The sequence below is a fragment of the Falco cherrug genome, chromosome Z (assembly GCF_023634085.1).
Source record: "Falco cherrug isolate bFalChe1 chromosome Z, bFalChe1.pri, whole genome shotgun sequence".
Classification (NCBI taxonomy): Eukaryota; Metazoa; Chordata; class Aves; order Falconiformes; family Falconidae; genus Falco; species Falco cherrug.
In genome coordinates this window covers 83,282,165-83,297,248 of record NC_073720.1, presented here as the reverse complement: position 1 = coordinate 83,297,248, position 15,084 = coordinate 83,282,165, and the positions used below count along the sequence as shown (strand labels likewise).

The 15,084-nt window shown below is 40.3% G+C and overlaps 1 protein-coding gene across 2 annotated transcripts in view; it reads left to right on the top strand.

Moving 5' to 3' along the window:
• Nucleotides 1–12,768, top strand: part of VCAN (versican) — a 118,437-nt gene extending 105,669 nt beyond the window's left edge. For both annotated transcript variants that reach the window (XM_055699677.1, XM_027813124.2), the window contains exons 13-15: nt 8,275–8,419; nt 9,373–9,555; nt 10,024–12,768. In XM_055699677.1, coding sequence (XP_055555652.1) covers nt 8,275–8,419; nt 9,373–9,555; nt 10,024–10,154 — 459 coding nt within the window. In that variant the 3' untranslated portion in view covers nt 10,155–12,768. The remainder of the gene's footprint in view (nt 1–8,274; nt 8,420–9,372; nt 9,556–10,023) is intronic.
• The last annotated feature ends 2,316 nt before the right edge of the window (nt 12,769–15,084 follow it).

Below are 15,084 nucleotides of genomic sequence, written 5' to 3'. Positions count from 1 at the left end.
CTCTCAGAAAGAGTAACTATTGAACACAAAAACCTTCAAAAGGCATGGACTATTGTAGAGAAGGAGCCTGCTTCTGAGGGTGAAATAAAGCAAACAAACTAAAAAGTACTGTAGTCAGCTGCAAACAAAAAGCTCATTGTGCCCATGTCCCTCTGGATCCTTGGAGAAGGAGATTTTAAATCTACCAAATGTTTTGGTTTTGTGCTGCAGTCAGTCATTACAGCCTCTTTTTAAGATGCTCATTTGACCTGCATTTAAATGGAGGAGAACTACATAATGTTATTAATGACAGGTATATTTTTAGTTCAGTATGTCGTAGGCAGTAAGGAGGGCCTCTTGGACAAAGTGGGTTTTTGTCTCATTTTTACCAGGGGGGTCAGCAGTTAATTCAGGGTCTCGTTTCGGCTGGCTCTGGGCTAAAACTCTTGGACAGCTTCAAACCTGCAGAAATTGTTGACATCAATGACAAAGTGCAGGATTTTCCTTTTTTATGTCACCCTGCTGGTAATTATGCACAAAAAGACAAAGTCACACCCCACGCAATTTTCATCATGTTGATAATATATAACTATGTTGGTGTGACTCCCAAAAACCGTGGATTATACCAACCAACATGTAACAATCAACCATAATTACCTTCCACAGTAAAACACCTGCCCATTAGCAAGAAAAATTTGCCAGCTCTTTGCTACTCATCGTTCAGTCTTTGCTAAGGTGACTTCTGCAAGCCCAGCAGCGCACCCAGCACACCCACTAAAATGAACCGTGCAGCGTGCAAACGATGATGAAAATTATTGCTCTATGAAGAGTCAGTACAGATCAGGTCAAAGTCAATGGAGTTGTGTCCACTGGCTTTAATTAGCTTTTAAAGAGTTAATAAAAGTAGTGTCTTTTCTGAATAATTACTGCTCCGGACTGCTCCCTTGGTGTCCGATCTCAGCCGTGAGCAGACAGTGCTCTCTAGTGGGAGCTCCTTGCCGTACTCGGCGGTTTCTGCTGCTCTTGGAAAAGCTGTCAGGCTATGGTGGTGTTTTAAAAAAAAAAATGTCAAAGAGCTAGCCATCTGCTCCACCACACGATCAGCTCCTCCCAAAAGATAGGGCTGGTAGGGCTTTTATGTTGCAGCTTCATCAGCTAGCCTTTCTACTTGTTTCATTTGTATTCCTTAGATTTCCTTCCCAAATTATTTATTTTTGGCATAGATCTTACTGCTTACTCAGTCTGCAATCAGTGCTTGTGGATATTGCTAGATAAACATGAATGTATGTTATTCAGTCCTTTTTTTGCAAGCTGTTGCATAGGAAATCAAAGAGTTTTTCAATACATCCCACTGCTCTGTTACCAAAAAAAAAAACCCTTTCAAGTGAAATCTTTCGCAAAGCTGCTTCTAGGAGTTTGTCTTGCTCACAGTGTGACTCTGTAATGGGGAGTCTTGGGTGTCTGCCTGATCCAAATCCTGCCAGTTTCTCAAATCCCATGCAAATAAAGCTCAGATTAAGGGCTTGAGGGAAGCCATTCAACTATGATCTAAAAAACATCAGGATCATGACATGTGATTTTTATGTGTACTTGTAGATAAGTTTAAATACAGCAGTTGCAGTCAAACTGACTAGAATTTCTCCCAGCAAAGATTTACCAACACACTTAGGTTGGCCCCTCCTTCAGCAAATTATTTTAACATGTGTCTGAATTGTGCATGTGATCTACCCTATAGTATTTAGGGCACCACTTAAATCATTAAAACAAGGTATATGCTTAAACACTTGATGAATGGACTTTTTAATCTTATGAATGCTTTTGATAAGTTCTGTCAGACTGCTCCCATTCATAAGATTGAACAGAAAAATCCTTTGCAGGACTGGGGTGAAATTAAGTAAAACAAAGCCTGTGCTATAAGGTCGTTTCTTGTCTTTCCCAATGCGTAAATGCATTTAAATACTAGGTGAATTTAGTGGAAGTGTTACAGGCACTGCCAGATCTTCACAGTAATCTGTCTTACTTTTTTTCGATCAAAAGGAAATGCCATCCCTTCCAAACGTCCCAGGAGTGTCTCATGTACCAGAGTCAGTGCTGTATAACAGCATGAGCCACAAACAAGGGTTTTCTGAACTGATCCATATACTCATTGTAGCCTTGTGCTGATCTTGCTGTAGTTCAGCCAGCCTATAGAAGTGGGTAATTGCCAGGTCTTACTGAAAGTGAGATGTAATTTTTGGTTAAGCTATCCAATTTTAAGAGAACCTCCACAGTGAGGGACTTGTTCAGAGGCTTTCCTAACAAAGATTTCTAAGAATTTGTCTGCTGTTACGAATAAAGTGTATTCCTGTTCTTAGCAGTTACAAGGAGGGAAAAGGACAATAGCCATAACTTTGCTGGTGGTTTCTGCTAGTTTAGTGATAAATACCAGGCAGGAAACGTTGCTTTACTTTAAAATGTAATGGCACAGAGAGTATCCAGTCAGACAAGTCCCTACATCTTTCCTTGGTTTTTTGATTTGCCTCATTAGCCTTGCATTACGAAGCAATCAGATAGGGAAGCAGCCAGAATGCAAGAAAATAAAAATCACATTGGAAATTACAAGTGTCAAAAAGTATGAGGACGGATTTGTACTTTAAGCTTATTTAAACATGTTGAAAACATGCTTCCTTTTTTCAGGAGGAAAAGCATTAACCCTGTAAATCTAAATAAATGTATTTCAAGTAAATTATTTACTGGCTTTACTTATGTACAAAAGATTATTGGCCTTTACACAATAAGGAGGTCAAGCCGTAAAGTTCTGTTTGCATCAATAGTTTATTTTCTTACACCTCATTAAACACAGTGCTTGTTGACTATTTTGGAATGCAAAATTCAAGCGATTGATCTCAGCCGCTTGGTGTGCCTTTTGGAGATAAAGGAACGGATGACATTTCCAAATCAGTGTCACAAAGCTGAGATACTGCTTACTCGTAGGTTTACCTTGGCGGTGCAAACATCTGAAAGAGCTGAGTGGATTACTCGTTAATAAGGAAATGAGTCCCTCAAATAAGGCTGCTTATCTGAAAATTTAAATAATAAATCTCCCACAAGGTAAGATCTTGTTTGTGATGGGAAGGCGATGCTCATTCAGTTTAATTAGCAGCCATCTGAATGAGAAAAGGTAGTGACTAACAATAAAGCTTCTTCGAAGTGCTTGCTCTAATCCTGGCATTCTTACATTTAATTTATGTGAAAAGTCAGCCTGTTACCCAACCAGCAGATTATGGCTGTGAGTTAATTCAATGCCATATAAGGAAATCCTCCCCCAAATTACGGACCTTAATAAAATATCTTCATGGGTTTTGTAACCGTCATAACCAAGCTCCTCCTGTGAGGCAAAAGAATACATTGTCAGTTTTACAGACGGAGAATCAGACAGCCAAGTGCATTGTTTCATGCCACATGGGAAGCCTGAAGAACTGAACCCTGTCCCAGATGCAACTCTAACCTGTGGACCATCCACCCTCTTTCTGCAGGAAAGTTTTTAGTAATCTTCAGCAGAGAAAGCTAGAACAAGTAGATCCAATGTGTCCGCTCGGGCTTTGGTTTCAACAACAAAGAAAAAACTAGACAATAAAGATTCATTAATTATTACAGTATAATTAAAGGTGTAAAGAGCACAACAGGAGCTTCACTTTTCTGCCTGAAATGATGGCAAGACAGGCTAGTGTTGTGGCTCCCAAAGGAGCAAATGAATGAAGAGGGACCAAAACCCTGCCTGCAACTCTAGGTCCTGCAATAACCTGATTGCACAGAGACCTCAGTTTTTTTGATAAAAAGGCTTGTGTCCTGCCATCATGGATGTTGAGAGCTTTGCAGAGTGGCTGGTGCAGCGGTATCTGCCTGAGCCTGCAGTGTGTGCTTCCAGCCTTCACTCCCCTGCGTTGCTCTGAACTTTCTTCTCCACGGCCACCTCAGCAAAGGATGCTTCATAGCTGGAGAAGAGTGTAGTGGGCCACACCTCCTTTGAGGTACCTTTTGACTCATGTGCATAATTAAGATTGTACAGTCGGGAAGTGCTTTGCATTTAAATCCAGGGGAAAATTTCACATGTCTTATGGTAGAGTTGTTTAAAAACCAGGGTAGTAACAATCACCCCGTGTAATTATTTATGCTGAGGACTAAAATGGTTGTAGCAGCTTTTCTTCCATGTATCAACCTAGCATCTGAATTCAGGTTTTCAAGAAACATCAGTCGTACCTTACAAACGATACAGCTAAGAGTATTGCTAAAGGTGTTGACTGAAGCTCGGATGTCGGCAAGAGGATGTCTGGGGCTGTACCAGTACAAACACAGCGCTCCTTAGCATGGTTTTGTTGGTCTGCTGGGACAGTAACAATGTACGTGAAGATATAACTTCGCAGCAGGGTGGCTGGAACAATGCCAGCCGTTTTTGGCTTGTCTGTGAATATGGATGATCTTTTTTGGATGTTATCTTAAAAAACAAACAAACCTGAATAGTACATGTTGCCAAGGAATGAAGTTGTTTGGTTTTTTTTTTTTTTGTTATTATTATTTTTGTATAATACACTTTTCTAAAAAACAGTAATGCATTGAAATACAAGGATCTTAAATGACATAGCCACTTCAAAAAGGGCATCTTATTCAGGATATTTTGAGCAATGTTTCCCAGCAGAATAATTATGACCTGAGTATCTTAGATGCTTACTGCACTTATTGCAAGGGTAGTGAAGTCTTTACACTTAACAAACCTGGTATGAGAGATTGTAAGGTATACTTTTGAAAACAAACAGTACAAACCAGTATGTGACTTATGTGATTTGGTTCTTTCCTATCAATTTTTTTGCTGATGTAGGTTTACTGGAGATAGTGCAGTCACCCCTGCCTGTTTTACACTGTTGCAAGTGAAAACCAGAATCATGCTCATGGTCATGCAAAAATGTAATCCATCAGGGGAAAGCAAAATATTTGTTTATTTGTTTAGCACATATGCTGCTCAAACTGTGAGAATCTTTTTGTATCATTATCCCATTACCAGTGGCTAAATAAGGAATTGAAAAACTGCAGAAGAGCTGGGTGGAGACCTAAGAAAGCAATTCAACAGTCTGGAACTTCCTCTGCTAAGCAATTCTGGCACTAACCCCAAGCAAAATCAGAGTTATTCAGCCAAAATAAATCCGTGCAATGACGATATCAGATGTGAGGTAACAGCAAGGCACACTGGAGGATATCAGACATTCTTGAATAAACCACAGGGCCTAGATATAATCCTTTGCCATTATGGCAGCCCTGCCAGCAAAGCAAAGACAAATTTTGGAGTCACGGCCAGGCAAGTAAGAGCATATGGAGTCTATGTGCTTAGGGTGGGAGCTGGCAAGCTGCTGAGCACCTTCAGCTCACACGCCCCCAATAGCTATTAAATATCCTTCATTCCCACACTCTGATCCCTATGGAAGCAAATGGCTCTCTAGCATAATTTCCACAAGAAACAGCTGCAATACTTGTTGAAGTCTTTCCTTTGCTGTCAGGATGTTACTGATCATGCTATTTTCTACCAGTAACCTGGCTGTTTTCTGTAATTTTTCTATGTCTTTCTGGGCATATTCTTGAAAGTGATTGGATTGCCTCAGTTTAAGAAATTGCTGCCCATCATCTGAGCAATGTAACTAACGTACATTTGTGACTGACATTAGCAAATCTTACTTTTCAGTTGGATTGGGTAGTACGCCATTCAGGGGTCAAAGTGAGAGGTGATCATTTCTTTCTGCTTACCCCACCTCTGCAGCACTCAGACAGACTTCCCTGCAGCATGAGTGACACTTACACCAAACTTCCGTCATTGCCTTACAGTTTGTGGTGCTCCTGAAGGTGCATCACAGCCCCCTATGTAGAGGAGATGGAGCAGGTATCTGGGGCAGCACCACCGGCGAGCCCAAGCTCTCAGTGTGTGCATGTGCTCAGTTATGCCTGGTTCAGCAGGCAGTAGCTTTCCGTGTTGTGGTAGCATGAACTTTTCTGATCAGATTCCTACAACCTTAAAAACCTGTACAACCTGTAAAAAGGTGCTAGACCTTTGGCTACTGCCATTCAAAAATGCCCTTTTGGAGAAGGGGTGTTGGGGCACTCTCTGAGTTATATTAATACACAATGTTCACGGGCATATTCCTTCCTCCCCATTTTCCTTCCCGCTGGCTCAGGAGGTACACACAGAGCTTGCTTTTCTTTTTTGTGCTAGGTGTTGCAGGAAGCCACCCCACCCCCCCACCCCTCAGATCCCATTTGACTCATACGTGTGGTATTGGGCTACTGTGCTCGCAAAACTCTTGCTCTGATTTATAAGCTAATGTGAAATGCTGAACTGAGTAAATGAGTTAGGGAGTATTGTAGTTTAGGACTATTAAACACTGGAATGTAGTGATGGAATTAAGTTAGTTCCACATATCAAGGGGGATGTTTTATTAGAGGTAATAAATTCAGCGCAGAACAAATTTATTTAGACCATGATTGTTAAATCGCTTGGATAATTAAAACCTGTGATGGGTAAGATGACATGTGGTAGGAAAAGGTTAAGTATTTAACTCAGTTTTTTCAGTTTGATTCATTGTAAGGTAAATACTACTTGTGTGCGGTATATTAACTTTATTTCTAAAATGTGTTCACCCAGGCAGTGAATAGGGGCTATTTCATAAAGTTAAGAAAATAGAAAGCTAAACTTTTATGACATTTATATGGGCCAGCTCTAGACAGAAAGATGTAAGCACTGAGGAAAATATAGGCGCTGTAGAAACTGTGTCATTTTGACCATACAAGGGGCTAGCTGCCTGGTTAATGTCTGGCATTTATGTGAATTCCAGTTCTTTCAGTTATCTATTTTTATCCTTCATTAAATTCTTCTTGGAGTGACACAAACAGAAATCCCAAAGAAAATCACTAAGAATAGTTTCCCAAATCTTCTCTTGCTTTTCTTTACATAATTTTATGCAAATCTTGAATTACTGTGCTTCATTTGGGATCAAGATGAAACAAGAAGTGTAATAAAGATTATGCTACCTCTGCTGACTGCAAGGACAGTAGGCTATACATCCCCTACCAAGGACTACTGCACAGATTTTCAATCTGTGTGACACTCCCTTTGTTTCTATTTTTCCTGCTTATTGATCAAAAACCAGACTGAATCCTCTCTAATTTTCATCCAAAAATGACATTGTGCAGTGATGAACTTAGCTGTGCTCGAAAGAGTGCATTCTACGGTGGCGTAATGGTGGGCTTAGCCCATGTGTGGAGCTGTGCGCAGCCTGCCAGCATCCAGCATCCACAGCTTTTGGTAGAGACAGGTCTTTAGGTTAGATGCAGCGGTGAAAGCTGCAGAGCAGTATAGCTAAGTAAGTACGGACTGGCATGTAGCCAGCTTGGATCCTGAAGAACGCAGCCTGCCCAAATCAATATGCCAGATGTGTGTCCCAGGTGCAGGGCTAAGAAACTCTTTTTTATTATTATTGTTAATGCTAAAGATATTTTTCAGCCATTTGAAGGAGGCTTTTTTTGGTGTTTTTTTGTTTGTTTGTTTGTTTTTTTGTCACATACCAACAACCAGATTTCTGTTTCTAAAACTAGTGTGCCAGTTTCTAGTTTTATTCATATATATTCATAGATGTCTGGATTTATTTTTTCTATAGAAGGCAGAGTTTGAATCATCATTTCTAAAGCTGAAATGCTGCTGTACATGCTCAGTCTGCCACCTAGGCCTTTTTAAGGGAAATACCAATCTGCAATGATCTGTAGGCACATTCTGACACTTTTACTTATTTTTCACCTAATTCTGCACGTCATCGCATTGAATGACTTCATTAAATGAGGTCAGAGAATAAATAATTTGAGTCTGAGAAGCTATTCTGTAATTTGCCACTTAGCAGATGTGGAGTAAATGAGTGTTATGGGCTATTTAGTGCATTGCCTGGCATTCCACCTCATGTCTGTCTATGCAGGAAAAAGTGTGTTTCAGCACACTTGGGATCAGATTTTGCTTGCACTGAATTGGGTCACTTTGTTTTGTACACCTGACATCAGTTTACAGTAGGTGAGAAGTTAGATCAGAATATTTTTTCCCATTGAGATAATCTGTTAATGCCATGGGAGGAAATTATAAACCCAGCTTTGTTTAATTTGTGCTTAACAGCCTGAATCAAACAATTGAGATTGCTCTTCACCAAAGGTAATACTGAGTGCTCTTCTGTAAAATGGAATGTAAATATACTCCTGCACTGCGAATAATGGTTTTGCTCCCCTTTTCCACAGCAATATGAGAACTGGCGACCAAACCAGCCAGACAGTTTTTTTTCTGCTGGAGAAGACTGTGTTGTTATAATATGGCATGAGAATGGGCAGTGGAATGACGTACCATGCAATTATCACCTTACCTATACCTGCAAGAAAGGAACAGGTAAAACCTTCCCAGTAACAATAGCATAATTCTGTAAATTCCAGTTTTGTAAAGTTAAAATGACAAATTCTAGGTGATTTCTGGTGAGCTGGCAGGCCTGCTTTACAGCATGAACACCATGAAAATATTACGAGCTCTTCCTTCCTGGGATGTCATCACTGTGAAGTATGTAGGCAGTCAGAGCAGGCAGCTGACCACTGGTATGCAGTTAGCTTTTCAGCTGCAGTTAGGCATAATTTTCACCCGTCAAATAATGCTGACCTATGTCTTCCTGTTTTCCAAAACCATCTAGTTTAATAGCAGTTCTAGAATCTGAAAAGCGCATTTGGTTTATACATTGTTAGAGCTGATACTGACAGGAAACCTCACTGTCCACCAGGAGCTATGCAGCAATGTTTTAGGAATTGCCTCTGGCTCTTCAGACTGGGAAAGTAAAGAAGCAGCCAGAATCTTGTGTTTGCCTCCATTGTTCCCAACTACCATTTACAACTTTTTGTTAACGTGGTCCCTGGACCTTGATGGATCCATCAGTTTTGAGTGCTTTTAAATAGTCTGTTGTTGAGGAAGTGAGAACTATTGAAAATGAGACTTTTTTCTTAAATGTCTGTAAGAGCTTCACTAGTTTTTAGGTTTTGCAGCTTTCCAGTGAAAATCACTTAGGTGAGTATACCAGCCTTTTTGGCTCAAATTTACATCAGAAATTTAAACCAGAAAGGGAATACTAACCATACAATCTGCTGGTTTTCAGTTTTCATCATTATCATATTTGCTCTGCAGGACTGGAGGAGAACTACAGAAAAGACTGATCTCCCGGTCCTTAGTTGGATGTGTGTCTTGGGAATCTAACTGAGGTCCCTTGACATCTTCCCTTAGCCGGAGTTTCGAGGTCAGTACCATATTCAGAAGTGCATTTACAAACTCAGGTTTTGGGTTATGTTCTCTCTTCCTTTCAGTTGCGTGTGGTCAGCCTCCCGTTGTGGAAAATGCAAAGACCTTTGGGAAGATGAAACCTCGTTATGAGATCAACTCCCTTATCAGATATCACTGCAAAGATGGCTTCATCCAGCGTCACATTCCAACTATCCGGTGTCAAGGGAATGGAAGATGGGATATGCCTAAAATTACTTGCATGAATCGTGAGTTCTTTGAAAGCAAACCATGCTGGATCAGAAGCAATAGGCTAATTTAAGATTAATAAGTAATGAACTTATATTTTAAGAGAAGTGTGTATCTGGTATGACAGATTATGACAGCAATACTGCTCACTCTGTGGGGAAAAAACATCAGGACTTCAAAACTAATGAAAATATTCCTCTTCTGTCTTTACAGAAGCCACTAAGATTCTTTTGAATTGAAAAGCACTTTTTCAAAGCCCCTGAAATCAACAGGTTACTAATAACACTAACAATTCTTGCTCCAACTGTGGTCTAACCGTGTGTAAGCGATGCTTCTCCTGTCTGTAACGTGGTCATAGAACCAGTTAATCATTTGTTAACCCTCTAATTCATCAAGAATAAGTGGAACTGTAATGTGAAGTGTAACCAGCCCATTCATAGTTAAATAATTTTAAATTAATTTCCTTTTATTCTTCCTTCTCATTGCAGCATCCACATACCAAAGGACTTACTCTAAGAAATACTACTATAAACACTCTTCATCAGGAAAGGGAACATCATTAAATTCATCGAAACACTATCATCGCTGGATCAGAACGTGGCAGGACTCAAGGCGCTGAGAGCTAAATGGTGAATGGGGATTTCCACCATTTCAGCCAAAGTCATAACTTTCTGTGCCTTTTCTATCACTTATAGGAGTATTATCAAATTGTTTTGAAACTATGGACTGCGGTATTCACAATGCATTTTGCAAAAATATGGTGTTTATCAGAAAATTTTTTTTTAAAAAAAGGAAAGTGCTTATGGGGATAAAAGGAAACCATTTCCAGCCTATAAAGATTATTAGTCTTCTATATGCCATCAGTGTGGACCATTTTATGATGTATACCAGCCTTCTGCAATATTTAAACAGCTCGATTAGCACCAATGAAAATGTAAATAAGATGATTTTAATGTGTTTAATTGTGTGTTGTTTTTAAAATCCTGTATATAAAATGAAAAGTCACACTAATTTCAGGCATATTTATGGTTAGAATGGCCTCAGAGGTCTTCAGTCATTTATGGCGTCGTTTTTACGTTGTTTACCTAGGCTGGAAATGGTTGAAATAACTTCACTGACTGAAATTTGCTATTATCAGGTGAAGATAAACACACAAGTTACATGAGGTTTTGTTCTGTTTGTTTGGTGTTGTTTTTTTTTTTAATGGGAACTATGCCAATTCCCGTCCAAGGCAGTTTGCGTCCGTGTGATGCAAAGTTTAGACAGAGCACATAGAAGTGGCATAAAGCATGAACTAGGGACTGCAATGTGGAACTTTTTTTCTGCCCTCCATTCCAGCTTCACCATTCATGAGAAAGGACTGCATGGAGGAGTTGTGTATGACAAGGAGGGCCTGTAAAAATCCAAGTGCTAATACATTAACTTTATCAACCAGGGCCACTTTTTTGAAAAGAGGAAAAAAAAAATTAAAAAATTGCTTTCACAACATTAACCACAAGGTCTATATTACAGGTCTCTGCATTCTAAAATGGAGATAGACCTGGTGTTTGGGGGATTTTTTTTGTAAAAAACAAACAAAAATCAAAAAAGTAAATAATTTTGTATATATAACCATTTTTTAATCTTTTTATAAAGTAATGAATGTTTGTGTATGAATGCTGCAGCTGTGAAGCGTACATAAATAAATGAAGTAAGCCATACTGATTTAATTTATTGGATGTTATTTTACCCATGCAAAGAAGATTAAAAGAGCTCACCAGTGCAGTATTAGCCCCTGAGCTCCACTTTTGCAACCATCTTTCAAGTTCAACTGCTATTTCCCTGGAGAGCAAAATTCCTGCTAAACAGGATCATTTGTTTGCAGTTAGATGGGTGAGAACGGTGTGACTTACAGAAAAATCAGAATCTTGGCTTTCTAGAAAGAAGTGTGTGCACAAGGAGATTATAGGTTGTAGTTGGTGCAGTGTGTACGTAGGAGTTTTCTATTACGATTTCTTACCCTAGTCAGCTCGGTGACTGACCTGGATATGTACAGTAAGTGTAGAAGGTAACGTCTGAAACGACCTCTCCACAGAAAGGACTACCAAGTCCTTATTTCTGCCAAGTGCCTTGCACACCTTTGGGCACAAGACAAAAAAAAAAAAAAAAGAAAAAAAGAAGAAAAAAAAAGTGAAAATAAACAACAGTAAGTTCCCTATGATATACCTTTAAAAATAACATTACAAATACAAACACAGATGGGAGGTTTACGTCTTTGTGTTAGAGTGGGGATACGATGCAAAAAGTTGAAAGGGAAAGGAAAAGAACTGAGACCCAGCCAACATGCAAGAGTTTGTACCAGGCAGAGCTGCCCATGGAGCGACCTTGCCATAGCTCATTGGGAACAGTAGCTACAGTTCCAGACAACATCTCTTAAGAAATTGCAGTGACTGCACCATCGAGTATACCCGATCTTTGTGCGTTCCACATGGCAGTGCATCACTGTGTTGGCTGGTTCATTCCCCACCCCTTGCCCCCAAACAATGCACATAATACTTTTCTCTATTTATATTATTATCTTGTATAGTGTATAATGTGAATGTCTGGTTTTTTTGTGAATGAAAGTCTAAAATCTTTGTAACTTTTATATCTGCTTCTGTTTCACCAAAGAAACAAGGTTTTGCTATACTGTGATTTGTCTTGTTATTGCATGTCTTCCTGTTTAAATCTATGCAATGTGATTTTTTTCATATGAATGCAATTAGACTGTCAGGTACTTCACAGTTATCATGGGCGTAGTCAAGTGCCCACTGGAGTCAAAGAAGTCAGCTGGCTGAACTTTAGTAGTGCTGGATTTGACTTTATATGAGCAGCGCTAGGGGATATTTTAAGATATACATTGTATGTTTTGAAGTCGATTATTGCTTGTATAAGTCAAGGCTCTGTTCATAAATATACAGTATTCTACACATCACTTTCTTGTACCAGAAACATACAGAAACAGAAAATATATTTTAACACTTTGCAAACTTTTTCACCATATGTATAAAAAACCCTGCATAGATTTGTTGTTCTCTTGTCTACTTGTTGGATTTAAACGATGTTGTAAGGCATTCAGATAACATTGTGATTGTAGTTTTAAATAGGTTAGATACAGTGCTTATATTGCTTTTTTTCAACTCCTTCTATTACGCATAATAAAATAGGACTGACAACATTCCTTATTAAAAAAAAAAAAAAAAACAAAAAACAACACAAAACCAAAAAACCCTGTTACCCATGCTTGTTTATTGAGACAGAGAATGGAATTTTATTCAGCTCTGGAGACTTTTTTCTAATACTGACCTAAACCACAAACGTTCCAATACCAAGCCCCTGCAAAATGCACCCACTCAGATCACAGAGCGAGGTCTGCTGTGCAGGCAGGACGCTGGCACGCGTGCCGTGATTCCTTTATGTGGAGCATCTCGGAACTCCAGTACGTGGAAGGATGTTGGGATTGGAATAGAGGGCCAGGAGATAAAACTAGAGATTTTAATACTGACTTTTCTGAGTGAGTGTCTCTTAGCTCTGCTTTCTTGCCTTTCAAATTAAACCAGAATTCTTTATAACTTACTTTTCAGTGTTAGCCTGTATCTACTGCAGAGGCAGAAGACTGTTTTCAGTTGTGTTTTCCAAGTACAGACAAGACAAACATCAGAGTGGTATTCCTGTAGTTTACTGCTTCCGCTGTTGCATAAACTTTTTGTCTCTACTAACACAGTCTGCCATTTCAAAGCACACAGAAACAGCTGCAGACTGGGAGCCAGACAGGTTAGGAGGGGATGGGGCACTGACTGAAGCCATCAGCCTAAAGGGGCTCAGATGCACACCGCGTACCTTGGGGGCTGCTGCCAGCAGCACGTGGAGCATCTGGTTCAGCCAAGGCTCAGGCTGCAGGTTTGTGCACCGAGCTCAAAATGCCACACGACAGCAACTGCGTTTTGTGTGCGCACGAAAATCTCACAGAGTGGCTATTATTATTCTGAACATCCCCTCTCCCTTCAGCTATTGACAGTATTTGATTTCCTGGCAGAAACCTGAGAGCACAGGGTTCACCTCCTGCAGAGGCTGACACCACACTGGACAGAAGTAAGCCAGGCCACCTATTTCAGTAGAGCTTCTCAAATAGCAAGAGGAGGTGCTAGTTAGTGGAAACATTCCTGTATTCCAGCTACACCCTGAAAGGTACACAACTCCTTGAAGCTAGGGAAGAAGAGGCAGCTCCCTGATGGCAGGTCTCCTTGAGGGACATTGGTTTCTAGGGAACCTCTCACCTGAGGTACAGCTGGAACTAGTGACTCATCAGAGACTGGGGATGGACGAACCATGTAGGAGAAAACACAAGTCCCTGGAAATGCAACAGGTGGGCCAGCGAGATGCAGACGAGCTGTCTAGGGGCTGCCAATGGAAACAACAGCCTGCAAAGAGGGCTTTGCAGTTAGAACTGCTTTGCCATGGCAGTGGCTGGAGGAACATTGTCTGAGGTTCAATGTATAGGTATGGTTAAGGCCTCTATCTGCAACACTTTTTGAAGTGTAAAGCCTTAATGTCAGTAGGCAGCATCTTCGGTCTAATCATAAACAAACCCAGCACATGCAAGCAGAGACATTCCCTTGGCACTGGGATGCTGAAACTGCAACATCTGGTGCAAGTTTGACCAGTAAAAGGCTCAGCAGCACAGCAGCATGGGGTGACCAAGGAGGACGTGAAGCAAGAGGAGGAGCAGCTACCAATGTAAAGGTTTGTTACGTGACTTCTGAAAACCTGGATCCTGCTGAGAGCATCACGTGTGGATATAACTAAATCCTCAGCAAAGCTCTGCACCTCTAGTAAGTTTGGGGTTTGATTTCTTTTTTCCATATTGTAAATGCTGACTTTTCTGAGAGACATTTGAGAGACATTTGAGAGAGCCGTGGTTTTTTCTGCTAAGAAGTCTTGCTGCTGTTGTCGCAAGGCAGCCACCAGATGGTTCCTCTTCAGCATGAGTAGGGCTGCTGAAGGAGCAGCGGCTGTAGAGATGCCTCCTAGGGCTTAAAGGCAGAGCTGTGAACCTCAACGGCAGTTGCAGGCAGAGGGGTGTGAATCGTTCCTGGTGTGAACCGGAGCTATCTCATAGCCCAGATGGTAGGGAAAAAGGGTGGTCATGTTCTTTGCTCAGTTAAAAGTCTTGCAACATGCTGTCCTAGAGGTAGAAGATGGCTCAAGCTGTCTGTAGACTTCAGCTCTCCAGGCAGAAAATAGCACCAGGAAACATTTAAGGTGTAGCATACCAAAAATTACCAGAAAAATCTCTGCCTTCAGTGCAACAGTGTTAATGCACAAAGGCAAATGCATTCTTTTTCAGAGAAAACATATCACTTATATTATTGATTGTAAGCAGTAATGTACATATGACTCCATGAGCACACTGCTTTTCCTGACAAATGTCAAAAGGAATACAAACAGTTTGGACAAAAGCTTGCAGAGCCATGAAAACTTGTTAGCCTGGTGAAGCAAACAAGTATAGTCATTGTAAGGACAGAAATATC